Consider the following 27,233-nt stretch of genomic DNA (forward strand, 5'->3'; position numbering starts at 1 on the left):
TGCAAGACACAAATTAATTTCAGGCTCTGAGAAAAAACAGATTGAACATGTTTCTGTGATCTTTTTTCATTATATAATCAGGTCTCTTTTGAGAGAGATTTGTAATCTCAATATAGGATAAAAGGTTTTAAATTAATACCAGGTTGGCAATGGGTTTTACAATCAAGGACTCAATCAAGACTGAGTCACAATGGTTAATGAATTTGAAAAATGTGCAAGTCGAGATAATATGGTGCAGGTTTTCAAATGAAGTTAGTTACCCAATGGACTTCTCTTTTTACATCAGTCAAGCCTGTGAGTCATCACGATCCCTCCATCTCTCACATACCCAAGTAAATAGGCTATCCCACCCTGAGAGACCATAAGCACTAAAAGGGGTTCATTCGTTCTGTAAGTACATTACTCTTAGACAAAGTAGATAGGAAATGGCATTCATAGATATCAATCAACTAAAAGTACTGTATTGTCAAAGGTGTGAACATTTTAATGGAACAGTTATTTTCTTACATCTCATCTGCTGTGGCATTACATTTAAAATCGGAGTCAGGAGCCTCCCGAGGGCTGCAGCGGTCAGACCCAGCTTCATTCCCGGGCTGTGCCATAGGAATACACACAATTGCTCCAGCGTCGTCCGGGTTAGGGGAGGGTTTGGCTCATCGCGCCCGAGCGAGTCCTTGTTGCGGTCAGGGTGCCTGCAGGCTGACCCCGGTCGCCAATAGGCTCTATGCATTATACCGCCTCCAACATTCTAATTTACTTCCTACCGGGTTGATAACTTCCGGAGCGATTTCTGCTGTTGTTTTTATCATTAGCTTACTAGCTATAACTTTAGTTGATGCATTTCTGACTGAAATAGTTCGCAATGACTACGTTTAAATTACAGCCCGGCGAAGGAGGTGCTAATGAACATTTTTCAGTGCCTCTGTGTTCAGTTTCCTCCAAATGTAATGGTATTGTGAGCTTCCATAGTTTCCCGGTCGATGTAACTTAGAGCTCAGAAAAAGGGGGTTGGTGGCAGTATGTCGTGACAACTTTACTGTCACCAAACACACAAAGGTGTGTAGTACACATTTCGTCGAGTGACGTTGTTGAGGGAAAAAAATGGGGGGCGACAATACCTAAAAAGAGGTGTTGTTCCTACTCTTCGTGTGGAACTAGCACATTCAAAAGAGACCCGGTGTTTGGGAAAGAAGACTGAAACATCCTGCTCCAACCGAGGAGGACGAAGAACAAGGTGCGCTGCTTATGGACTGTGCCGTCTCTGATCCGGTCCAGACACATGATTACTATGCAGTCCCTGAACGTGACCCAAATGACAAAACATGAGCATGTAAGAGAAATTAAAGAGCTTCGAGCCAAGCTGGAGAACTGACCGCCCAATACGGCTTTGGTCTACATGGATTTGCTGGTTCTGACGAGGGTATACGTTTTTACACAAGGTAATAATTTATTATCCAGCATTAATAGGGTTTATTATTTACTATTAATTAGTATTATCCCAAAGTCCATCTTACCTTTTAAGAACATGTTCATTGTTATTTAAATCTAGGCTAGCATATTTTAGCATAAGAAGGCATATTGAATGTATGTTGTCTTTACATTCGTTTTCAGTTAACCCCCCAAAATGCTCCCAAGTCGTTGCTGCAAATAAGATTTGGTTCTTAGTCCACTTCCCAGGTTAAATAACGGAACATTTCAAACAAATTCGCTGCTGTGAATTACAGTAACAAGAAAACAGTCTACAATAGCAGCTCGGTCATGTCTTGTGCTACTTAAGGCTTAGAGAAGATGGACAATAATAGTAATTTGGGTCCGTCTTTAGATTTGAATGCTACACCCACCTGATGGCCTTCTGGCACTTGATTGAGCGGGCAGCAGAGACTAAGTTTGTAAGAGTCACAAGCACCAATCCATTTGAAACAAGTGTTACTGAAAGAAAACCGGAAAGTGACAACTACATTAAATACTTAATATTATCTTATTTGATCTTACTGCAATTGTTAAACATTATTTACTTTTTGTTATGGACCAAATATAAGGACTATATTGTACTAAAACGGGTTTCTTTACGTTCAGACACTGACATCAATCGACGAGTAGTGTCTTGTTTATGACTCGTCTGTCGCTGGGTTTGAAGCAGATGGATTTGGCTCATCGGTTCAGCATCTACCAATCGACAGGGAGACGGATTATCATCTCTTGGGCCAACTTCCTCTACTGTCTGCTTGGGTAAGCACGGGTATGGATCCACAAGGAAACCATCGAAGCCCACCTACCACCTGAGTTCAAGGACTATCCAGACACCCAGGTAGTGATTGACTGCACTGAACTCCGCTGCCATACACCATCTTCACTACTACTGCAGAGTGAGGTGTTCCTTCCTACAAGACATGCTGTACCTTTAAGGGCATGTTGGGAATGTCACCACATGGAGCTGTCAACTTTTGTGTCATCATTGTATGCTGGATCTGTGAATGACAAGGAGATCTTCAAGCAGTCTGGAATTATTTCCTTACTCACCCGACATGGCCATTATGGTGGATAAGGCCTTTCTCGTAGATTACATTGTTCTGTGCAAGGTCTACCGGCCAGCCTTTCTGTCAAGACGCACACAGATGCCAGTGCATGAGGTTAGGGAGGCCCAATCCATTGCCAGTCTGAGAGTGCATGTTGAAAGAATGATCCGCAGAGTAAAGGAGAACAAGCTTTTTGACACAGTCACCCCCCTGACCATCTCAGGCAGCATCAACCAATTATTTCCAGTGATGTGCCTGTTGGTCAACTATCAAAATTGACCTTTGGTCAGAGCATGGGCCAAGCCAGTGTAAATGTACATGCTAGCAGCAAAATAATATGTTTATCTACAACATGTAGCAATCATTTGTGTTGTAGTGAATATCAGTTTGTGTGGAGCTTGTATTGTCTTTAATTAGGCAATGAGTTTAGGGGTGGGGGAAAGAAATCAAGTAAACACAGAATAGCCAGAATGCAAGATTTAGTACAATGTTGGAGATGTGTAATTGTTTAACTGAACTGTTGAACATTTGCTGAATTTTTTTTTCTCACCAAATCCATTCTGCTAGTTTTCTTCACAAGAACATCAATACTTGTTTTTTGTGAAACCACTAAACTTGGCACCCATGCATGGGATCCATTCAGGTGTGAGAGACACTTCTGCAAGTAGTGATAAAAATAAGTGGTCAACCTTCTCATAGTTTTTGAAACCTGTAGATCTTTATATATCCTTTCAACTCGGTTGTCATCTGTGCACAGGAGGACAGTCACACCAGCTACAACCTGTGAGAAGGATTTGACCTTGCACCTAGTAGTAAGCATGAGATCTCTTCAACTTCAGCTCTCCATTCTGTATCTTCAGGTAAGGGCACTCAACATAACTTGGTACATTTGGGCACTTGACCTCTAAGAGTCCAAAGTGTGGTCTCACACTGGGATCAAATATGATGCCATCTGGAGAGGATCCTAACCACGGAGCATCTGGGTGCACTATGAAGCCACACGGAAATAAGTTAACATTCTTCAGTGTGCAGTACTCCTGTACAGCCACTGGCTCCATGGCTAGCCCCCTCTTCATCTCCATGGTCTGCATACCAGATCCCTTGAACATTCGCTCAGCTCAGCTCAGCTCAGCCGAGGTCTCTCCCCGGGCATGGCAAACCTCTCGAAAACGAGAGGATGTTATTCTAATTTTCCTGAGCTGATGCCATTCCGGGCTGCAACATCGACTCTCTGTGACATCTCGTAGGTTGTCTCTAATGCCTTATATATATGCCATTTAACAGACGCTTTTATCCAAAGCGACTTACAGTCATGTGTGCATACATTCTACATATGGCCTTGACGTGGAACTGCTCCCGATGGCTAAGGACGTAAGCACACTGGGAAGACTGAAGCCTGTAGCCATCTAATGGAAGTATTGGTGGAGATGGGGCATCGGTAATCTTCACAATTCCATGGTCTTTGGCTGTGGAAGCTGATAGGACAGGCGAATTCAACCAGGGGCAGCTGACATTTCCATTGTTGTCACAAGTAGAGAAAATTTGGCATACGTTTCTGAGAAGCGAAGGTCCATGTCAGGCATGTATCCATTGAGTGCTATGTAGAGAGAACTTCTGCAAAACATTTTAAAACCTTAACACCAGGTTGGCGAGATTACTATGACAAAGGACTCATGTAACTTTTCCAGAAACAGCACAAACCTGAAAGTTCAAATAAAATTAATTAAAATACAGATTTATAGATTATATATTTCCCCCCAGTCTTTGTCCCAAAATGTGTCATTACATCGTAAAGACGCCACTGTTTAGGCTCATCATCTGGATACAAAAACAATCACAGGAAAATGTTTTCTAAAATGTTTCCATTCTAGGAACCTCCAACTTATCTTATTCCATCAGCACACGAGTTTATAGGTTTACGGAACTCTATCCCATCAACCGGAACGGTCTTCACACCCTAATTAACAAGGATTTACTGTTACATAGGCTGAATACTTTTCAGGTGCATTTTTTTATGGATATTGATAGACTCAAGTGTTCTTGGCTTGTGCCAACACTATTCTGTGTCTGCAGCTGTGAACTGGTGGTGCAGCAGGAATGTTTAGTTGAGTCTGGTAAAGAAGGGCCACCAGATGATTGCACATAGCACTTCCTGCAATACAGGAGCAGTGGCTCTGGACCACTATCACTGGTACGGAGTGCTTTAACACCATCTGTGAAGATAAGTGTGATGAAAGACTGAAGTGAGAAACAAGAATAATGCGGCCCATGAATAATAATAAACATAGTAGTGTCTTGTCTTCTTAACTAGGGGCTCATTTATCTATACAGGAATACATTGTCTCAGTAACACAATTACCAAACACTGCAGCAGCAGATAAATTGGGATTGGGACCCATCATTAATATCTATCTATTGATAAGATTAAACCTTGACACTGTCTCCAACACATTTTGACCATGATGACAGTGTCGCACAGGAGATGTTTATTAACAAGGTCCCGAGCTATCTAAAACCTTTCCCTACTCTCATGCTGTGCTGCTTTTCGCTCTTCCTCATGGACCTGTGACAGGCAGCCCTCACGGTGATCTCTCCGGTCAATGTATCTTTGTTAGATACTGTGTAGAAGACATGAATAACAATTATTTTTAGCTAGCAAGCATAACTTAACCAAGCTAACGAAAATACACACATTATCATGTAGATTCTGTCAACGGTACATCATTTTACGAAGTAACTAGCTAGCTACAGTTAATAGTTAAATTAGCTAGCTAATGAATGTAGCTAGCTAAGTTCTGTCATTGACTTGGTACTCACCTTCATAGTTGTCTATGTAACGTTAGCTTCCTATAAAGGTATACATATTGAACCCCTTTTCATTCTTGTTAGCTGGAGTCTCGGAGGCTGATTTAACAATTTGATGTACATTATTAATATTAATTTAAGGCAAGTCCTGAAGACACCTAGTAAAAAACTGCGACATAGTGGTAGTAACGTTATATCGTCGATAACAACTCTTTTTTTTTGCAGGTAAGAAGTGTGTTGGAATGTGTTTCATCCGACACATTGGTGCGGCTGGTTTCCGGGTTAAGGAGCGCGGTTAGGTGGGTCATGTTTCGGGCATGATTCCACTTTCGCCTCGCGTTGGGGAGTTCCAGCGATGAGAACATTTCGAAAAAAAGGAGGGGGGGTAAAATAATAAAAAATATATTTAAAAAATCAGTGTCAGATGCATTTTTGTGACACAGTTGAACCCAGACCAAAATAGTCCTTAGGGAAGGTATTTTGTAGAATAAACTGACATGATTTCAGAGCAGAGAGGAAGCAAGAGGGCTTGCTCCGGTCAAAATATGTCCCCGATAATAAGCAGACCTCCCATTTTGGGGGAGGAGACTAGACCATCTCGTCATTATATACATTTTCTTTGGTTAAGCATAGTTCTGTGCTGAGTCATCAGTCAGGTGAGCAGGGTCAGCTGACAACACTATTTAGATCGAAGACTCCCGCGAGCTAAGGCCAAGCAGAGTTTTGAGAGCTTGTGAGGTAAGCCATGCTGTTCAAAATACACTGAATTTGTCACAATTTCATGGGAGTAATTGGCTACCTGTCGAGTCGTTTGCGTGCGATCGTTAGAATAGCTGGGAAATTTTCATGTTTCAGGCAGAAATATGCGGCCGCAGCGAACATCAGATGTACATGATAAGTCTTAATTTTCACAGCTTTATGAAAAAATGTAAAGCCTGTAGATCTTCGGAGACCGTGGGGGGAGGCTTGCTGCACACTAATGACAGAATTGCAACGCAGATCGATGAGGCCAACTAACGAGGACTGTTGATATCTGATGCGAACATGTGACATATGGACACAGGTTGCCTCTGTTTTGTAACTTCAAGTTACAGGAACTTGAGGACAATATTCATCGTGTCTGTCTATTTCAAGGTGCATCCTAAATTCCAGAAACGTCCCCCACAAACGCAGTTAACTAGTTCGGATTATTATTTTGTGCAATGATTTGGACATTTTTCAAATTTAGTTGATTTGTTTTTGACCGGAGTTATATTACAAACATAATTTCTACATTGAACTGTTACACATAAAATGAAGACAGAGTACGTAATTTAATCGGATCTCTATGGTGTATCTGTCGTCCTAACTCCGCCTTTTCTCTGACGTTGGAGCTCATATTCCAATCAGTTCAGTTGAGCTAAATTGTTTTCTCCCAAACCTTTGCGAACAGACGTCTGAAAAAGGCATTGGGGCTCCCTGGACACTTCAATAACCGCCCGAGAAACAGGTAAGATACTTTTTGTTGTTGTTAATGTTTGACCACAACCTTTGTCCCAGAGGACGTTTGAAGAAAAGCCAGCTGTAATAACTCAGCGTGCAAGATGTTTGTCCCCAGCTGAAAAGTCTATCAGCACAAACCGACTTCACTCTGAATTCCATAGCAGATAGTACATTTTGAGACTTAGCTGTAAACAAGTTTTGTCGATATAAATAATAAGCGACGGCTTGTTTATTTAGGTAGCTACATTGTCTAGCTTGTTCGTTTAACCCTTTCCCCTCTGCTTAGCATGAGCCTGAATATGGGGTCAGCTGATGGTGTCCTCAAGCGGGTGTCTTTTGGATGGAACACTGATGGAAACTTCAGCTCTGTATGCCCCAATGGATCGGTATGGGTTTGGGAAGGGCTGGGGGAATGTGCCCAGGATGCCAGGGACATGGCCAGTGTCATCCTGGGTCTGCTGTCTATAGTGTGCTTCATGGTTTCTTCTCTGCCGTAAGTCTTGATTGGGTATATTATTTCAGCCCATTTCCAATGTATGGACAACACCTTTTATTGTAATTATTTTGTTGTGTTCATGAATACAGGCAATACTACAGCTCTTGTAAGAGTGGGAATATGGACAGCGCCTTGTCCATTTGGTTTCTGTTGCTGTGGCTGGGGGGTGACTCCTGCAATCTTGTAGGCTCATTCTTAGCTGACCAACTGCCTCTACAGGTAAGTGACAGCTATTTGGGTCAGTCAATATTACTGAAATGGTTTCAATAACAATAGAAAGGTTTGTCAGGCATGAAAATAGAGGGATCAACTGTAATTGTCGACTCCAAGACACCAATGAAAATAATGTTTTAATGTTCCGAAAAAGTGTAATAATATGCATTTAAACTAGTATATCCCCTTGTCCACCGCACTGACACGTCTCTCTCCCCCTTCTCATACAGATATACACAGCAGTGTATTATGTACTGGCTGACTTATTGATGCTGGGATTGTACTTTTACTACGTATCTAAGCACAGGATGAATAACAGTGAGTTTTTGTCTGTTAATGTATTTGATCTCTACGAAATTAGCTGCTGTGAGATTTGTCTTGTCAATAATAAATCAAGGCCATTGGTCAGTGTACATTCCACGCTTTGACTATTAACTAAGGCCTCTGTGTTACACTGGGACCACAGTTTGTAATATACAGTATACCCTGATGAAGACAGCTTGGCTATCGAAATGTTGCATATTACTTTTTTTTTCTGAGCTCCTAGAGTGTGCGGCTATTTTATTTTCAAGTTTTCCACTCCGCTAGCCAGCACCTCGCCTATATAGGTGTGCGTTTCTTTTTCTTCTTGATTGTAATATACAGTATAACACAAATGCATGACAGAACAAGGTATGGCTTGTCTACATTGTTCTATGTTCTGCCCATAACGCAAATGTTCATTCCAGGACGCTGCAATGTATTTTTATACATACAGTTGTTATTTAACAGTTCAAATCAAATTTATTTATATAGCCCTTCGTACATCAGCTGATATCTCAAAGTGCTGTACAGAAACCCAGCCTAAAACCCCAAACAGCAAGCAATGCAGGTGTAGAAGCACGGTGGCTAGGAAAAACTCCCTAGAAAGGCCAAAACCGAGGAAGAAACCTAGAGAGGAACCAGGCTATGTGGGGTGGCCAGTCCTCTCCTGGCTGTGCCGGGTGGAGATTATAACAGAACATGGCCAAGATGTTCATAAATGACCAGCATGGTCGAATAATAGTAAGGCAGAACAGTTGAAACTGGAGCAGCAGCATGGCCAGGTGGACTGGGGACAGCAAGGAGTCATCATGTCAGGTAGTCCTGGGGCACGGCCCTCCGAAAGAGAGGAGAGAATTAGAGAACACACACTTAGATTCACATAGGACAGGAGAGGTACTCCAGATATAACAAACTGACCCTAGCCCCCTGACACAAACTACTGCAGCATAAATACTGGAGGCTGAGACAGTTCAGTGAACCTGATGGGTGTCAGGTTAGACTGCTGTAGCCTATACACAGAGGGTCCCCAGGATTAGTGTTGAGAAACAGACCTTCATTACACAGGAGGAAGAATCATACAAAACTAGTGTGATGTCAGCAATACTTTGCATCACCACCATATTTTGATATTTCGTTTCCTAATTCTTGTCGCAACCGTTGACACCGTGACCTTTTGTTGATGACTTTGCTGAGGCGGTGTCTACCAATATTGACAACTGATAGCTTTTATTTTTCCTTTACCCAGACAGGTCGGTTCTAAATGTAGTTGGTGCAGTCTATATACTGGGCTTCTTTGCCAGCCTCGTTGCCTTACCTGGGTCAGGGTCCCAACAGGATGTGGTCCTCCCTGGGTTTAAGGGGCGGGCCTTGCTGTCAACCACTGTGGACAGTGTTAAGGTAAAATATGAGCTTTGTGTAATCAGTGGATGTTAATGTAATTGATTTGTTGATTTTATTCTAGCCCCTAGCCAACCTTTTATCTGTCTGTGACATGCAGATGCTTTGTCTTTGTGTCCAGGCTTTCAGCACCAAGGAGATTATTGGGTTTACCATTGGCTCCATATCCTCAGTGCTCTACCTCTGTTCCAGACTGCCACAAATGCACACTAATGTGAGTCTTAAAAGTGGGAGGTGTTGGTAAGGAAGTGAACGAGTACTGGATGGACAGATACTTTTTACAGTGGAGGCAAACCTACCTGTAAAAGTTTTGCATGGATCTTTTTCTTTCTCATTATATTTAGAATGTTTCTGTCTCTGGTAGTACTTAAGGAAGTCGACGGAGGGTGTGTCCTACTTCCTGTTTGCCCTGGTCATCCTGGGTAACACTACGTACGGCCTGAGTGTGCTGCTGAAGAACCCTGAGCAAGGCCAGGGAGAGGGAAGCTACATCATCCACCACCTGCCCTGGCTCATAGGAAGCCTGGGCACCCTCTCTCTAGACATCCTGGTATCCTTCTCATTAAAATGCCTACTTGGCCTCTGGCCTTTCCACCAATATTTTTGTAATATCCAACAATATTTTGTGTGCTTTGACATAACACTAAACTTTAGCTTTTGACTTTCTTTTGTATTACAATTACCCTAAATAACTTATCCAAATGCAACAGGTTCAGGTTGATTTGTATAGTATTATCTAAGTACAGCGGCGGCAGCGTAGCCTAGAGGTTAGAGCGTTGGACTAGTAACTGGAAGGTTGCGAGTTCAAACCCCCGAGCTGACAAGGTACAAATCTGTTGTTCTGCCCCTGAACAGGCAGTTAACCCACTGTTCCCAGGCCGTCATTGAAAATAAGAATATGTTCTTAACTGACTTGCCTGGTTAAATAAAGGTAAAATAAATAAAAAAATGTATAAAATTATCCTATATGCCAGCATCCAGTTGTTGGAATGCGTTTCCTTTCTGGCATGAATTTTTTTTCTTTTTCTGAATTCCCTTGACTCGCTGCTTCAGATCTCCGTACAGTTCCTGATATACCGCAATAATGCCCCTCTGGAGGAGTTGGAATCGCAGCATGATGAGAGAGCTACTCTGCTGGACAAATGAAACTGCTCCCTTTGTGCTGGATCTAGCAGTTTCAGACAATTATCCCCACCCAATAGACTCACTCACATTCCTAAACACTAAATCCATAACTTTTTGACAAACACAGAAAATCCCTTTTCACTGTATTGTTATATTTATTTGTATTTGTGTTATGAGAAAGATGCCACTTTGTTAATTGGGATTCAGCTATAGTTTACTTTAGCTGTTCATAATTGCTCTTAATCTTTTAGAGAAGGACCTTCCAACCATTTGTCTAAATACTTCTAGTATTTCAAATTTAAAAACCTCTCCTGACAATCATGACACTACTACTGGTAACTACATGGAACCCTCTCGTCAGATTAGAATAGTCTTGTTTTGTATTTCAGAAGTGATTGACAAAAAATATTTTTTTGCAGATCACTTCATGTCTTGAGTATACAGAGACATGAATCTTAGTGTCTTGACATGTTCATGTGGATTTATTGTAACTTCATTAAAGTGTAAATGTCTGAAGTACTGTACTTCATTTATTTGATTGTTTACATCAGTTGCCTTTAAGCATTTTGAATTGTAGATTTATGTACTTTTTGTTGACTCCTTTTTTGATGTCTGATTTCTTTTTTGTTTTGCAATAAAAAATATTTTGCATCTTCAAAGTGGTAGAGGCATGTTGTGTAAATCAAATGATACAAACCCCCCCAAAAAATCTATTTGAATTCAAAATAGGAAAAATGCTAAGGGGGTGAATACTTTCGCAAGCCACTATATGGAAATTGTTGACACCACAAAGTAGAGACTTGGAAACACATTATCCAAAATGCTAATCAATAAAAATGCCTGTTAAATTCGCTGCTCTGTTTTGCTTGTTTACAGCGGGTCATTTCAGAGGGAACTGTCAGAGAGTCTCGTATTGTTACATCACCAACATTTAGAGAATAAACGCACCAACATGGCTGAACTCTCTCAATAAACAGTGGGGCAAAAAAGTATTTAGTCAGCCACCAATTGTGCAAGTTCTCCCACTTAAAAAGATGAGAGGCTTTTTTGCCCCACTATATGGCTCTGGTATTATATATTTCACCATATTTATCCAACTGTAACCTTGACTTTATCCCATGTACACTCAACCTTAATTAATCATGTCACGTGCAGATCAAGTCCTCTTCCTGACCTCTGACCTTTCCACTCTACACTCTGGTAGACCCTGGGGGAGCCTGGTAGACCTGTCACTGGAGCTAAAGTTCCTGGAATACACAGCTATGTTGTTTTTCTTCATTAGTGGAGTTATTCTTATACTGTCATGTTAGCGAAGAAAACGAGCGATGGAATTCTGACCCCGGGAAACCCTTCACTCACGCACACACACACGCGTTTTCCCTCTCACACACATACACACACATATAAGTGACATTGAGGGCCCACCCAGAGAGGAAGGAAAGGTCAGAACAAAACTATCACGATGGGTTCATTGAGAAGATGAACTGTGTGGGGGGCTGATATCGTACAGTGACATTGAGGGAGTAGGAGTATGTGTGTGTAGTCCTCGTCGGTTGTGAAACTTGAGGTTGTGTTCCTAGGCAGTCCCAGGGTTTCTTACGGAGGGCAGCAGGAAGAGCCAGCGATAGCAGGCCATCATCCATCACCGGAATGAACAAGAAGCTGTTTATAAACACACAATGCTGGGAATGTCTTAATGAGCCTGCTCTCTCTCACTGCAGGGCCAGGGCCCACACCATCACATCCACTTTCCCCTCCGTTCTTCATTATGGTGCTCCACATACTTCACATACATCCCTCTATGCTCTCTAGTTTCACACAATGCAATTCATTGAGGGAGGTATCAATTACAACTTCAGATATCACCTCATGACGTAGGCCAAAGCAAGGTGTGCACACTCTCAGGAAAGATTTGTCAGTGTGATGATTTGACTCATGGGGCGGCAGGGTAGCTTAGTGGTTAGAGTGTTGGACTAGTAACTGAAAGGTTGCAAGTTCGAATCCCCGAGCTGACAAGGTACAAATCTGTCGTTCTGCCCCTGAACAGGCAGTTAACCCACTGTTCCTAGGCCGTCATTAAAAATAAGAATTTGTTCTTAACTGACTTGCCTAGTAAAATAAAGGTTAAATTAAAACTTGAGCAATATTATTTTGCCCATGTATCACTGTGTATATTTCTTGCAGGCATTATTCATTTTAATAAATGACTGATCATGTTTGGGGAAAGAATTGCTTACATTACATTTCACAGTCACTGTACACTATACAGACATCCTACTTACTGTATTTACCTCTGCTAATCTACTCTGAGAACCCCTCTTCTTGAAAGAAATCCATGGAATTTAATACCCTAATCTACCTCATACGATGTTTATGATATTGTGTCCTGTCTTTTGTTTGAGAGGGAAATCTCTTCTTTGTACTTGTGAGTGTGTGTATGCGCAAGTGTGTCTAGCGTGTGTGTGTGTACATGTTTGGCAAGTGTAGGGTGTCAGAGGCTGGACTGCAGTCAACATTACAAATGTAAGGGGAGGACAAATCAAGAGGCTATCAGAAGAGTCAACACACGAGAAAGAAGACCACCGCTGGTGAGTTCATATCACTATTTTTAATACATTTTACTGGATGAAGAGTAATAGCCTTATTTTAATATGAACCTTTATTCAAACTCTGCTATGGACTGTGTATTTGGAAATCTTAGTTTGACCATTATTGTCCCCAAAGCCACTAGAATGCGTCCTCTTGTTAATGTGAAGAAGCTCAGCAGTGTCCTACTTCTCTTGAGAAACTTGCTACCTGATAGATGAAGTGCTAAGGAGCCATAATGCATCTTGCTGCCTTACAGAGAGATATAGAAGTTTTAACAGTGTGCTTTGGAAGGGTAAACAACTGTCTACTGTTTTTAAAATGTAGTTTTATGCTTATTTTTACACATTAGTGATGCATGCAAGAAGTAACTGACATTGGACAGGTTAGAGAGGTTTGGTGGTTACACTTGGACTTTAAAAAATATCTTTGCCACCGTGTCAAGCCAGTGTTTTAACATGATTCTGTGTCCTTTCCGTCCTGACAACAGTAGCCTAACACCTTTATCAAGGTTTTTAAGACCTGCTGTTACAAACAAGTAATGGATAACGAAAATATAGTTGTTAAGCTTGCATCTACAGTATGTAGGGGGGAAAACCAAAATCTTGATTCTGTGGAATCCATTTGAGAGAGAAGCATTTTCTGAAACCTGCAGTTGTGTTAGCTCAAGTTTTCTAAAGCGACAACAGTGCCCTACATTAAGGTAAACTGTAATTTAAAACTGTAAATATTTTAATTGTGAATATTATGTTAGTAGTTATGTTATTAATACACACACACGCACGCACGCACGCACGCGCGCACGCACGCGCGCACGCACGCACGCACGCACGCACGCACGCACGCACGCACACACACACGCACGCACACACACACACACACACACACACACACACACACACACACACACACACACACACACACACACACACACACACACACACACTGACCCCTCAAATGTAGCACTGGACTTTACCCACAAATCCATTTACTGGCCCTCCCTGCAAGGCCACTCTAATCTAACGTAAGTTCCCTGTAAACACAGTAAACACTGTGCTATCTGAATCAGGCTACCAGCAAACAGTGTGCTGCGATAAATAGAGAAGCAGGGGGACTTGCTGAATGAAAGAAAGAGAAATACATTAATTGTGTGCTTACTGCCTTCAGTCCACATTTTTTGTGAATTAAGGGTAAATATTTTAAGCCCACCCTTACCCTACCCTCCTCCTTCTTCTCCTCCTTCACCTCCGCATCCTCCTCCTCCTCCAAAAAGCTTCCCTTGGGGATGTGCAACATGCTCAGGTCCTTGTCCAACAAAGTGACAACTAGGCCAGACTAGGAGATCCATGTCCACATGTATACACTCCAATAAATTGTCCCCATCACTAAATATGATGGGAAAAAGGAATGAATGTGCATGCAGTCCTTCCCTCCGTTATCCTGCAGTGTGAGGGATATCAAGGGCTTGTTTTGCCGGATATGAGGACATGACTAATGTAACAATACAAATGACAGAGGAACATAACAACAGAAGTCTTTCCTGGGATTTGTTCATTTACTTTTACAATGACCAAGAGGGATCAGATAAATGTAATAATTGGGATTTCTCTACATTGGGGACCTTAGTCAGTTGTTCCTAGGTATCAGATGAAGTGATATTAGATGGATCCAAAGTTGACACAATGTTAATGTGATGTTGCTTTATTGGGAGCTATGGAGAGAAATTGCGAGTTACTGTAACAGAGACGGTCTGAGACAAGGACATCCCTACCGACCAAGACTCTGATGGCACAGCTGGCGCTGCAGTACAGCGCCCTTAACCACTGCGCCACCCGGGAGGGCGTCGGATCTTAATTTGACCCGTTTTGTCGCAGGAGTAAAATAGTCCTGCAGCAGGAAGAGCAGCAGAGTTTGATGATAAAAAGTGATAATTTCTAAAACAAAATAATTTTTGATAGGCTACAGTAAACTATAGTCCAGGATACACTTGTACTTCATAGTGGAGACTAAAATCAATCTTGTGTTATTATGCTACACTGAACAAAAATATAAACGCAACTTACAACAATTTAAAATATTTTTACTGAGTTACAGTTCATATAAGGAAAATAGTCAATTTAAATAAATAAATTAGGCCCTAATCTATGGATTTACTAGGAATACAGGTATGCATATATTGGTTATAGATACAGTTGAAGTCGGAAGTCTACATACACCTTAGCTAAATATATTTAAACTCAGTTTTTCACAATTCCTGACATTTAATCCTAGTAAAAATTCCCTGTCTTAGGTCAGTTAGGATCACCACTTTTTTTTAAGAATGTGAAATATCAGAATAATAGTAGAGAGAATGATTTATTTCTGCTTAAATTTTTTATTTCTTTCATCACATTCCCAGTGGGTCAGAAGTTCACATACACTCAATTAGTATTTGGCAGCATTGCCTTTAAATTGTTGAACTTGGGTCAAACATTTCGGGTAGCCTTCCACAACCTTCCCACAATAAGTTGGGTGAATTTTGGCCCATTCCTCCTGACAGAGCTGGTGTAACTGAATCAGGTTTGTAGGCCTCCTTGCTCGCACATGCTTTTTCAGTTCTGCCCACAAATTTTCTATAGGATTGAGGTCAGGGCTTTGTGATGGCCACTCCAATACCTTGACTTTGTTGTCCTTAAGCCATTTTGCCATAACTTTGGAAGTATGCTTGGGGTCAGTGTCCATTTGGAAGACCCATTTGCGACCAAGCTTTAACTTCCTGACTGATGTCTTGAGATGTTGCTTCAATATATCCACATAATTTTACTTCCTCATGATGTCATCTATTTTGTGAAGTGCACCAGTCCCTCCTGCAGCAAAGCACCCCCACAACATGATGCTGCCACCCCCGTGCTTCATGGTTGGGATGATGTTCTTTGGCTTGCAAGCCTCCCTCTTTTTCCTCCAAACATATGATGGTCATTATGGCCAAACAGTTCTATTTTTGTTTCGTCAGACCAGAGGACATTTCTCCAAAAAGTATGATCTTTGTCCCCATGTGCAGTTGCAAACCGTAGTCTAGCTTTTTATGCCTTTCAGGTTATGTCGATATAGGACTCGTTTTACTGTGGATGAAAATACTTTTGTACCGGTTTCCTCCAGCATCTTCACCTGGTCCTTTGCTGTTGTTCTGGGATTGATTTGCACTTTTCGCACCAAAGTACGTTCATCTCTTGGAGACAGAACGCGTCTCCTTCCTTAGCGGTATGTGGCTGCGTGTTCCCATGGTGTTTATACTTGCGTACTATTGTTTGTACAGATGAACGTGGTACCTTCAGGCGTTTAGAAATTGCTCCCAAGGATGAACCAGACTTGTCGAGGTCTACAGTTTTTTTTTCTGAAGTCTTGGCTGATTTCTTTTGATTTTCCCATGATGTCAAGCAAAGAGGCACTGAGTTTGAAGGTAGGCCTTGAAATACATCCACAGGTACACTTCCAATTGACTCAAATGATGTCAATTATCAGAAGCTATCAGAAGCTTCTAAAGCCATGTCATAATTTTCTGGAATTTTCCAAGCTGTTTAAAGGCACTGTCAACTTAGTGTATGTAAACTTCTGACCCACTGGAACTGTGATACAGGAAATTATAAGTGAAATAATCTGTCTGTAAACAATTGTTGGAAAAATGACTTATGTCATGCATAAAGTAGATGTCCTAACTGACTTGCCAAACCTATAGTTTGTTAACAAGAAATTTGTGGAGTGGTTGAAAAAATAGTTTTAATGACTCCAACATAAGTGTATGTAAACTTCCAACTTCAACTGTACCTTACAAAACAAGTAGGAGCGTGGATTAGAAAACCAGTCAGTATCTGGTGTGGCCATCATTTCCCTCATGCAGCGCGACACATCTCCTTGCTGGATATTTGGGTAAACTGGAACACGCTGTCGTACAAGGCGATCCAAAGCATCCCAAACATGCTCAGTGGGTGACAATATCTGATGAGTATGCAGCAGATATCAGCTTCCGGGGATTGTCTACAGATGCTTGCGACATGGGGCCGTGCATTATCATGCTGAAACATGATGTCACGCCTTGGTCATTGTATTTTGTGTTTTCGTTATATATTTGTTCAGGCCAGGGTGTGACATGGGTTTATTGTGTTGTCTTATTGGGGTTTTTGTAGGCATTGGGATTGTGGTTGATTAGGGGTGTGTTTAGTTTAGGCTTGGCTGCCTGAGGCGGTTCTCAATCAGAGTCAGGTGATTCTCGTTGTCTCTGATTGGGAACCATATTTAGGTAGCCGGGGTTTCATTGTGTATTTCGTGGGTGATTGTTCCTGTCTCTGTGTTAGTGTTCACCAGACAGGCTGTATAGGTTTTCACGTTCCGTTTGTTGTTTTGTATTTGTATAGTATTTTCACGTATCGCTTTTTTCATTAAAGACATGAGTAACCACCACGCTGCATTTCGGTCCGACTCTCTTTCGACGAACGAACGCCGTTACACATGAGTTGATGGCGGCAGATGAATGGCATGACAATGGGCCTCAGGATCTCGTCACGGTATCTGTGTGTATTTAAATTGCCATAGATAAATTGCAATTGTGTTCGTTGTCTGTAGTTTATGCCTGACCATACCATAACCCCACTGCCACCATGGGGCACTCTGTTCACAACGTTGACATCAGCAAACCACTCGCCCACACTACGCCATCTGCCTGGTACAGTTTTGACCGGGATTCATCCGTGAAAAGCACACTTCTCCTGCGTGCCAGTAGCCATCGAAGGTGAGCATTTGCCGACTGAAGTCGGTTATGAGGCTGAACTGCAGTCAGGTGAAACCCTGGTGAGGACGTAGAGTATGCAGATGAGCTTCCCTGAGATGGCGGTTTGACGGTTTGTGCAGAAATTATTCTGGCTGGTCTCAGACTCTCCCGCAGGTGAAGAAGCAGGATGTGGAGGTCCAGGGCTGGCATGGTTACATGTGGTCTGCGGATGTGAAATTAACATTAAATTATCTGGCAACCTCTCTGGTGGACATTCTTGCAGTCACCATACCAATTACACTCTCCTCAAAACTTGAGACATCTGTGGCATTGTGTTGTGTGACAAAACTGTACATTTTAGAGTGGTCTTTTATTGTCCCCAGCACAAGGTGCACCTGTGTAATGATCATGCTGTTCAATCAGATCCTTGATATGCCATACCAGTCAGGTGGATGGATTGTCCTGGCAAAGGAGAAATGCTCACTATATATATAAACACATTTGTGCACAACATTTGAGAGAAATAAGCTTTTGTGTGTATGGAACATTTCAGGGATTTTATATTTCAGTTCATGAAATATGGGACCAACACTTTACATGTTCGTAAAAAAAAATGTTCAGTATATGTAAAACAAAGATTGTTGATATGTAGGGCTGCATTTCAGATACACTTTTGTACTTTTGAATGTCTCATTAGTACCTACAGTAGTAGGACATTTATTCTGTCTGGTGCTTTAGCGTTTGAATTAGCGAAAGAGAAAGAGAACTGCGGGATTTCAATTAATTTATGTAAATCACAAGGCTCATTTGAATGTCCTGCAACGCAGGAAAATTTGCAGCGAGAACAGAGTGATCAAATTAAGATACTATATCTGTAACTAATTAGTCACCAAACTATTATTACTTTTATCACTTCATGTTATGCGTGTGTGTATATACTGTATGCATCCTACGTATGGTGTACCTTCTCATTTGCACTGCTTGCTCAGCATAGATGCTCAACACGTGGGATAGATAAAGTCTAATTAAATGAAATGCTGCTTGTTGCTCGGCTTGGTTCACGCACAGGTCAGTGTAATGAGACAGTTGAGGAATGCGGTGAGGGTGGGAAGGACACCATAAGTTCTCTAGAATCAAGCTGCATGTCAAACCCAATCAGGGAGAGGTAAGGGCAAATCTAGGGTCTCTCTCTCATCAGGGCTCAACTCGACCCAGTCAACTCTGGAGGGGCATCCAAGCCCCAAACTCTAAATCTGCCCGGCGTCAAATATTAACCGCAATACAAACAAAGCAGTGGCATAAATGCCCTGGGGGCTCCAAAGCTTCATTAAATAGTACCCGCAAACACCAGAGGCAACTCCGGGATGCTGGCCTTCTAGGCAGAGTTCCTCTGTCCAGTGTCTGTGTTGTTTTTCCCATCTTAATCTTTTATTTTTATTGGCCAGTCTGAGATATGGCTTTTTCTTTGCAACTTTGCCTAGATGGCCAGCATCTGGGAGTCACCTCGTTGAAGTTGAGACTGGTATTTTTTGCGGGTACTATTTAATGAAGCTGCCAGTTGAGGACTTGTGAGGCATCTGTTTGTCAAACTAGACACTCTAATGTACTTGTCCTCTTGCTCAGTTGTGTACCGGGGCCTCCCACTCCTCTTTCTATTCTGGTTAGCACCAGTTTGCACTGTTCTGTGAAAGGAGTAGTACACAGCGTTGTACGAGTTTCTTGGCATTTTCTTGCATGGAATAGCCTTCATTTCCCAGAACAAGAATAGACTGATGAGTCTTTGTTTCTGGCCACTTTGAGCCTGTAATCGAACCCACAAAAGCTGATGCTCCAGATATTCAACTAGTCTAAAGAAGGCCAGTGTGCTAACATATTACAAAAGGAGTTTCTAATGAATAGTTAGCCTTTTAAAATTATAAACTTGGATTAGCTAACACAATGTGCCATTAGAACACAGGAATGATGGTTGCTGATAATTGGCCTCTGTACGCCTATGTAGATGTTCCATAAAAAATCTGCCGTTTCCAGCTACAATAGTCATTTACAACATTAACCATGTCTGCACTGTATTTCTGATCAATTTGATGTTATTTTAATGGACATCAAATGTGCTATTCTTTCAAAAACAAGGACATTTCTAAGTGACTCCAAACTTTTGAACAGTAGTGTATATACACATGCTCACACATATATTAATACACATACACTCTTACAAACAAACATGCATAAGCCCGCGTGTGCACACCCACACACACACTACCCACCCAGGGAGAGTAACTACAGCATAGTAATAGTATACTGTGTAGTGTAGATGGGGAAGAGTATTAAAGTTATCAGGATGTTTATGGAAAATAGAAGAAATATTACAAAGATTGACCACTGGTCATGTCAAGTTTTGTTGGTACAGAGACAAAATAGCAGTTACCAGCTACAGCTAAATCATTGATCCAACTCTGTGATCTCCTCTCCCATGACACACAAACACTCAGGTGGGTGATTATTGGGTCCGTGTTGCTCCATGGTGGGGTGGGATCCATCCACCCAGGCCAAACCTAAGCTCCCCACCAGGGACAGGCCCCCATCTGACAGGACCTCTGTCTTCCTTCTGAACATTCAGCCAGGGCAGCTGTTTGGACATGAGTCCCATCTCTCTCTTCTTCTCACACTCTCATCACTGTCCCTTGTCTCCCCGTGATGCCTCTCAGAGGAGCAGAGATCCATCACACTGCCACAGACTTCAGCTGCACGCCTCCACAGTGGACAGCAGTAACCTTTAGTGTTGCATCATAGAGGGTCGTTTAAAATAGGCAATGATATCACAGCTAGGAGACTGAGGAGACCTGTCGTCAGCGTAGATATAAAATAATGTTTGGAGAGTTGCAGATTCCTCAGATGTGTGGTTCCCTGTGTGTGTGTGTCAATAGATTAAGCGGGTGTTTCTAAGGACTGACTGTGGATCAGCTGTCCAGATGAGAGAGTGGAGTGAGTCGGAGATGACCATGTCTGCCGGTGGTTACCTCTCTGCCTTTGATGGATACGGCATCTCCGAGCCTCTGCAGTACTACGGTGAGCGACTCTTTTGATCTGGGCTGTCTGCAATTATATTAAAATGATCTAGTCAGATTTTGTAGGGGTTATAAATGGTCTGCAATACTATGGTATGTTGATCCAAACACAATTTATCTTGATACATACCCTGTAATTGTATGGTGATGACCTAATTGAATCAAAATGTCATGATTAGACATTTATATTCCACATGTTTATGCTTGCTATGTTCTGCTTTAGTTTGTGTGTTGCTTTTTTGTTCAAATGTTTAGTGCCATATGGCCTGCAGATTAGAAAGGGAGACTTGTAGGGATACATAATGTGGGTCTAACCTTATACATTTAGAAAATAACTGTCTTTATTTGTATTTTTTCCAATACACAGGATGTTAGCTAACAAAAAAATGTCATTGGAAAGAGGGGCTATTTATAATGGTTGCAGTGGAGAGTTATGGCCTAATCCGAACTATGGGGCTTCTTTCTTCACATTGTTGTCTTCTCCTCTCCTAGCTGGATGGATGGATATGACAAGCTACATGATGGGGGGTAGTGTTAGTGTGCGTGGGAAGGAGGGAGGCCCGGGTGTTTAGACAGTGCTGAAACGGTTTACAAACAGAGCACACCACAGCGTTGTCACACAAGCACAAGCTCAGTATTGGCCTCCATTCTCACCAGGACAGGAAACATCTGGGAGACAGACAGACAGACAGACAGACAGACAGAGAGAGAGAGACAGAGAGAGAGAGAGAGAGAGAGAGAGAGAGAGAGAGAGAGAGAGAGAGAGAGAGAGAGAGAGAGAGAGAAAGAGAGAGTTAAGTTAAAGTTTGTAGTTTAGATGCATCTTTATAGCAAATTCAACCACACTTATAGCAAATTCAACCACTCACCTGACTGACCCTCACATATCACTGAGTGAGTCAAGGTTCTAGAAGAGGGGTGAGGAAGGTTGTGGTTGAGGATGGGGTGAGTTTTGGCATTCAGAAATTTGGGGTCAGAGGTTGGACTCTATAAGTCACTGTGGTATTCAGTCCATGTCAGGGCATCAGAGTTGTGGACAAATATCCATGCTTATATGGTAAGAAGACACTCGAAGTGCACCTGAGCACAATGTAATGTGTACAACCCCTAGTATTGATGCATTTTGAGAAAGAATGGAACTTCTAGTCATTGTTGGTCATAATCATTCAATTTGTTGTGTTTAAAAGAAGAAACCTCTCACTATTTCAGTTATTTTCTGAACTAATAAAACGCCAAGAGACTCAGGTTATGGAAGAAGATCTTCCTGATCAGAGTGACTGATTTAGGGCTGATCTGTGACCAGCTCTTCTCCTTATAATGCAGATGTGCTTCAGAAGAGCTGCCAGGGGACACATGTTCCCTCTGTGGAAGTGGGGCTTGAAGTTACAAAATGTTCACAGCTCCACCGGCCACCCCGATACGCTCACAAAACATTCAGTCAAACACCAATCTACACGGCCATAAAACACTGAATAAAACTCTATAAAAAATATCAAATTCATAAACAACACTGTAACCTCTCAGCTGCATCCTGTTTCCACAGTCCAAACTGGTTCACAAGGTCTTGCTGTGATGTTTTTTTATTACGCCCCACAGGACAAATAAAATACACGTAAGATTGTGGACACATTCTTGTGATGCACTTTGACTTAAAAACAAGTTTGACAGTAATAATGGCTCTGGTAGAAAAATGAATTTATTCAGTAATATGTGCCGGTGGACCCTCTAGGTTAGCCACTAGACGTTCCCAAATCCACTCCTGTGGTGCACGTAAACTTAACCGGAGTGACCAGGACAAAAACACTTCATTAATTTTGTGTTGTTATCCCATCACACAGATGTGCTAGGGGACCCTTTGGGCTACTCTTTCCAGGAGCCAGACCTACAGGGCCTAGCCTTCAGCCAACAGCAGTACAGCCCCGTCAACCTGCAATTCTCTGTCTACGAACCACCGTCCTCCCAGCTGTGCCACCCACCCTACACCCACCCCTACAGCCCCCACTGCCTGGAGGCTCCCTGCGAGCCCAGCCCAGAGCCCCAGTGTGGTGGCCTGGGGAAGGTGGGTGGTGGAGGTCTGCCCCTGGTCAAGAAGACCAGGCTGGGCCCTGGAGGGCGGGTGAGGGGCCTGGATGAGCTTTGTGTGGTGTGTGGAGACAAAGCCTCTGGCTACCATTACAATGCCCTCACCTGTGAAGGCTGCAAAGGTAGGGGAGGCAGTGTTTTAATCAAAGTTTACAACAATATTTGGGAGGGTCAATCTGATTTTTTTGTCACAGAGCCTGCTACTTCTGATTCTGTCTGAATATGTGTTTATAATTTGAATGGGAAACTTTATCTGGATTAACTTTATCTGGACCCCAACTAGAGGTGGTTGCTACTCAAACCCATGTCATAATCTGTCATTACTGTACTCCTGTGCTTCAGGTTTTTTCAGAAGGAGTGTGACAAAGAAAGCAGTGTACCGGTGTAAAAGTGGCGGAGGCTGTGAGATGGACATGTACATGCGGAGGAAGTGCCAGGACTGCCGCCTGCGTAAATGTCGTGCTGTGGGCATGCTAGACGAATGTGAGTGGAACATACTATAACAAAATGCCTGTAGGTATCAGAACTCAGGATAAGACCCAGATGCAAACAGTTTGAATCACAGATGTATATGAAAAAAACAGGGGGCAGGCGGACGACAGGTCAAGTACAGGCAGAGGTCGGTAATCCAGGGCAGAGTCAGTAAGGTACAGAGCGGCGGTCAGGGCAGGCAGGGTCAGGGCAGGCGGGGTCAGGTAGAGCAGGGTCAGGGAAGGCGGGGTCAGGGCAGGCAGAGTGGTCAAAAGAGAAACAGGAGTACGGGAAAACACGCTGGTAGGCTTGACGACGCAAGACATACTGGCAACAGGCAAACAGAAAACACAGGCATAAATGCACAGGGGATAATGGGGAAAATGGGCAACACCTGGAGGGGGGTGGAGACAAGCACAAGACAGGTGAAACAGATCAAGGTGTGACAGTAGGGATATTTGAACTATTTTGAACTGAATGTGATGTGAATAACGACAAAGTCCGATAGCAATAAGATCAAGAATCGTGACCAGTGACCATATATCCAATTTAAAGTCAGGCAGGCTTAAACATATTTCATTGCTAAGACAACCAAAATACCTTGGACATGGATCCCTTGCAAAAATGTTCTATATCTCAATACATCTCCCCCAGTTAAATAAAGGACAAATAAATGAAAGATAATTGCCTATGTGAGTCTGACAGAGGCAGCTGTGTTGCCAGGTCTGCTGACGGAGGTGCAGTGCCAGTCAAAGAGGCTGAGGAAGGGAGCCAAGCACAGAGGCGGAGGGCCTGAGGAGGAGGAGAACATGGAGAGCAGGAGCGTCAGCTCCACCAACAGGCTGCTAGGACATGTACATCCCTTTCTTCTCTCCTCCATTCAAACTTTTTCATCTAGTTTTCTAACCTTAAGTGTTTTGGTTAACTTTCTTGAACATTATGAATGGGGAAGACATTGTAGCTTGTTGTTTTTGAAAGATACCCCAAGATCATATTATTTGTCCAAAGCAAATATCCAAGTGTCTAAATAGTTACAGACCTTTGGATGATCATCTTGTAGAATGGATTGCACCACTATAGTACCCGGGTCTCTTCCTCAGACCCCAAGTTATCTTACTTTGGTTCATATGTGGCCCTCTCCCATATGACTTTCTTGGACTTCCAGTTTACGTTCTTGGACCAATCAGATAATTTCATAGGCTAATGCATATGTCTTTGGAATGCTCCATCAGTAGCCTGAAACACTTGTGAATGATTTCTTATGTGGTCGTCCTGTAGTACGAACCCTGCTTATACTCCAAGTCTGTTTCAGAATGATAATTTCACTAAGCAATCAACTAATCTGTTGGTGATGCATTTCCTTCCTTGACAGGTGGTGTCTGCAAATCTGTCAAGAGAACAGAATCATGTGCTGGACAGGATAGTGGAGGCTCTTCGGCAGTACAGGGCGCAGTACACTGTACACTGTAGGGTGGGTTGCTGATTAGAATAGTAATTCTGTTGTCCGTGGATTGAGATTTGAAAGATGTGTTGTCATTTTCCTTCCCATCTCATTGAGAGCTTATTCAGGCATTTTTTCTGCAGGTGTTTGAGTGGACTTGTACAGAGGATGGTGGAGACAGACTAATGGACGTGGCCTCCCCTCCCTCTCAGAGGCTGCTGCAGTTTGCCAAGAGTGTACCTGGTGAGTTGGGCCTCATCTCGTACATCAGCTTCCTCTCCTTTCTTGTTTCTGCACTGATATGAAAGAACGAAACAGGTCAAATGGAAAGCAAAAACCTCGTAAGCATACATCATTTTGCTTTCAGCTACCATATGTTTTCAGATTTTAAAAAAGTATTTCTCTCTCTGTGGCCCCTTCTGCTTCTGGATGACCTCCTGCAGTATTAACTAATCTAGCGTCTGGTGTCCGTGTAGGCTTTGAGCTCCTGAACTGTTCCGACCAGAGCACCCTCCTCTCTAGTTCCTCTGTGGAAGTCATGTTTCTGCTCTCAGCGCAGCAGTTCACCCAAAACCCGGCAGCCTGTAGTTCAGGTACTGACACCACTACACCACCATGAGGATTATGGGTGTCAGAGTCATTTGGCCTGGCTCCATTTCAGCATACCGAAGAGGTAGATGACAGGGATGAAAATGGAACCGAGACGATTATGACATAGAGCTAATCGCCCCCCCCCCCCTTATTTTACAAGCACTACAGCCTTTCAACATCTCAACTCATCATTGTCTGAAAATGAAGGAAGACATTCATAGCGGGACTGGCCCTGTAAACTCAGGTAAGGCACACTGTCCTTATTAGATACAGTATATCCACCACCATGGTATCCCATCTTACGAGCTTTATTTGCAATACTATTTGAAGAGAGGTTCAACGGATAAGGTCATTTTTTTAATGTTTTAGCTTATTTTCCACTACAGGCAAAAAAATATGCTAGCCCGGAGAATCTGGACATTGCTAAATAACCAGCTAAACCACTTATTAAAAACTGTTTGGATGAAACCAAAACACGTAAGTCGAAAATATGCTAAAACTTCAAAATAGTGAACTAAAACCTTCAAAGAAGTTAGAATGAAGTGTTGCAATGGGGCAAAAAAGGAAATGATGTGTTTTTACTCTATGCTTCAATTGTGTGTCTTAGCTTGTGTGTCTGTGTGCAGGAATCAATGAGGACCTGCTCGGGCCGGTGATCAACTTCTTCCACAGCATGGCAGCATTGGGGGTGACCGAGGCTGAATATGCCCTGCTCACTGCTACAGTACTGCTATGCTCAGGTGATTGGCTCTCTATTCCTGACACATGACAGTATGAAAAGCTAAATGTATTTATTAATACCTTTTTAATACACATAACACAGTATGTTTTTATGAATAAAGACACACTTTTTATTGAGAGTGTCTGAATATCTCCTCTAGCTTGCCCAGATAGTGATGACAAACTCATATATGTCGTTCTGTCATCTACTGTATATGTTAGCAGACGAAGCGTCGCTGCGGGCGGTTACGTGTGTGGAAAGCTTACAGGAGCTGATCCTGGAGCTGCTGTCCAGGGTGTGCGGAGCCTGGTGTGGAGCCCAGGGCCCTCAGGGAGCCCAGCGCTTCGCGCGCCTGTTGGGGAGAATTACGGAGCTGCGCACGCTACAACACAACCATCTCACCCTGCTCCGGCAGCAGCCCTGAGCACGGAGAGACAGGGATACAAATAGTTTAAATAAAGACTTAATTTTGTATGTTTTCTCGAATTTGTACCCAAAAAATGTAAGTAACACAATTGGCCATTTATGATTATGCGGTTTATCATGAAAATACCATTATTTTGAGTGACTGGTTTTACTGTAAAGTTTAAAGTCAATGACCAGTATTAAACCAATATGAGTTTTGTTATATGGAGTATACAGATGTATTAAAAAATAATTTTATCATACCTTGGCAGTCATTGTGTTTGTGTCAACTCGTTTCCAGGATGAAAATGAATCAACCACCTGGCCATAACACCGCTCTGGTAGATCTGTTATACCTTGTTCTCTTGGAGTTTAAAGGGATAGTTACCAAAAAATATGAATATGAATGATTTTACACTTACCTAGGATGTTGTCGGTCGACAGTAGTAGCTTGGCAGTTTAGTGCAAAACAGTTTATTGATATCAATTGTGTCTAACATCAGAAAACATGGCAATACACCTTACAGATACCTCAGTCGTCCAACTTCTATTGCAACCACATCACTCCCACTCTGTGATAAAGGGAATTATTTCTCATGGTTGTTGAATTTATTTTCTTCAGACTGCTTTAATAAGTGCTCCACAAAGCAGGGAGAATTCCTATTTGCTACTTTCAAAAACGAAATCACTCTTTAAACATTATATGTGGAAATGTAAGTAAAATGTAAAAGTAAAGATATATTCAATGTTCTGTTCTGATATGTAACTGTGCCACTGTAAAAGCTGTGA

At 42.3% G+C, this 27,233-nt stretch overlaps 2 protein-coding genes and 1 long non-coding RNA gene across 6 annotated transcripts; 2 read left to right on the top strand and 1 right to left on the bottom strand.

Annotated features, from left to right (window-relative positions):
- The first annotated feature begins 464 nt into the window (after window positions 1–464).
- On the top strand, window positions 465–11,189 carry LOC118360971 (lysosomal amino acid transporter 1 homolog). 3 transcript variants are annotated; one of them, XM_052482688.1, is made up of 12 exons: window positions 465–1,439; window positions 2,077–2,308; window positions 3,274–3,376; window positions 5,547–6,059; window positions 6,754–6,810; window positions 7,090–7,296; window positions 7,389–7,518; window positions 7,743–7,830; window positions 9,062–9,213; window positions 9,314–9,427; window positions 9,578–9,763; window positions 10,267–11,189. In XM_052482688.1, exons 6-12 carry the CDS (start codon window positions 7,091–7,093, stop codon window positions 10,357–10,359), a joined length of 969 nt encoding a protein of 322 aa, XP_052338648.1. In that variant the 5' UTR covers window positions 465–1,439; window positions 2,077–2,308; window positions 3,274–3,376; window positions 5,547–6,059; window positions 6,754–6,810; window position 7,090; the 3' UTR covers window positions 10,360–11,189. The 3 variants fall into 3 exon arrangements, with proteins under 3 accessions (XP_052338648.1, XP_052338650.1, XP_035596499.1); XM_052482690.1 differs by lacking the exon at window positions 2,077–2,308; XM_035740606.2 differs by lacking the exons at window positions 465–1,439; window positions 2,077–2,308; window positions 3,274–3,376 and having other exon boundaries at window positions 5,435–6,059; window positions 9,335–9,427.
- Window positions 4,585–5,479, bottom strand: LOC118360972 (uncharacterized). Its single transcript, XR_004820949.2, has 3 exons — window positions 5,334–5,479; window positions 5,043–5,134; window positions 4,585–4,729 (listed from the first exon to the last, which is right to left on the bottom strand). It is a non-coding gene; the product is annotated as an uncharacterized LOC118360972 (long non-coding RNA).
- A 1,663-nt stretch (window positions 11,190–12,852) lies between the features above and the next one.
- On the top strand, window positions 12,853–26,707 carry LOC118360973 (bile acid receptor-like). Of its 2 annotated transcripts, none has more exons than XM_035740608.1 (11): window positions 12,853–12,926; window positions 20,593–20,734; window positions 22,572–22,937; window positions 23,158–23,298; window positions 24,010–24,140; window positions 24,659–24,757; window positions 24,871–24,970; window positions 25,204–25,320; window positions 25,479–25,562; window positions 25,945–26,058; window positions 26,261–26,707. In XM_035740608.1, exons 2-11 carry the CDS (start codon window positions 20,638–20,640, stop codon window positions 26,461–26,463), a joined length of 1,452 nt encoding a protein of 483 aa, XP_035596501.1. In that variant the 5' UTR covers window positions 12,853–12,926; window positions 20,593–20,637; the 3' UTR covers window positions 26,464–26,707. The 2 variants fall into 2 exon arrangements, with proteins under 2 accessions (XP_035596501.1, XP_035596502.1); XM_035740609.1 differs by having other exon boundaries at window positions 26,264–26,707.
- The last annotated feature ends 526 nt before the right edge of the window (window positions 26,708–27,233 follow it).

Source organism: Oncorhynchus keta, chromosome 28, assembly GCF_023373465.1.
Source record: "Oncorhynchus keta strain PuntledgeMale-10-30-2019 chromosome 28, Oket_V2, whole genome shotgun sequence".
In the NCBI taxonomy this organism is placed as follows: Eukaryota; Metazoa; Chordata; class Actinopteri; order Salmoniformes; family Salmonidae; genus Oncorhynchus; species Oncorhynchus keta.

Excerpts from the sequence above, each read along its gene's own strand:
- LOC118360971 (XM_052482688.1), top strand. The coding sequence starts at position 7,091 with ATGAGCCTGAATATGGGGTCAGCTGATGGTGTCCTCAAGCGGGTGTCT. Across the intron at positions 9,214-9,313 it reads CCACTGTGGACAGTGTTAAG|ATGCTTTGTCTTTGTGTCCA; the intron begins GTAAAATATGAG and ends TGTGACATGCAG. Across the intron at positions 9,764-10,266 it reads CCCTCTCTCTAGACATCCTG|ATCTCCGTACAGTTCCTGAT; the intron begins GTATCCTTCTCA and ends TCGCTGCTTCAG.
- LOC118360973 (XM_035740608.1), top strand. The coding sequence starts at position 20,638 with ATGAGAGAGTGGAGTGAGTCGGAGATGACCATGTCTGCCGGTGGTTAC. Across the intron at positions 24,758-24,870 it reads AGTACACTGTACACTGTAGG|GTGTTTGAGTGGACTTGTAC; the intron begins GTGGGTTGCTGA and ends TTTTTTCTGCAG. Across the intron at positions 24,971-25,203 it reads GTTTGCCAAGAGTGTACCTG|GCTTTGAGCTCCTGAACTGT; the intron begins GTGAGTTGGGCC and ends GTGTCCGTGTAG.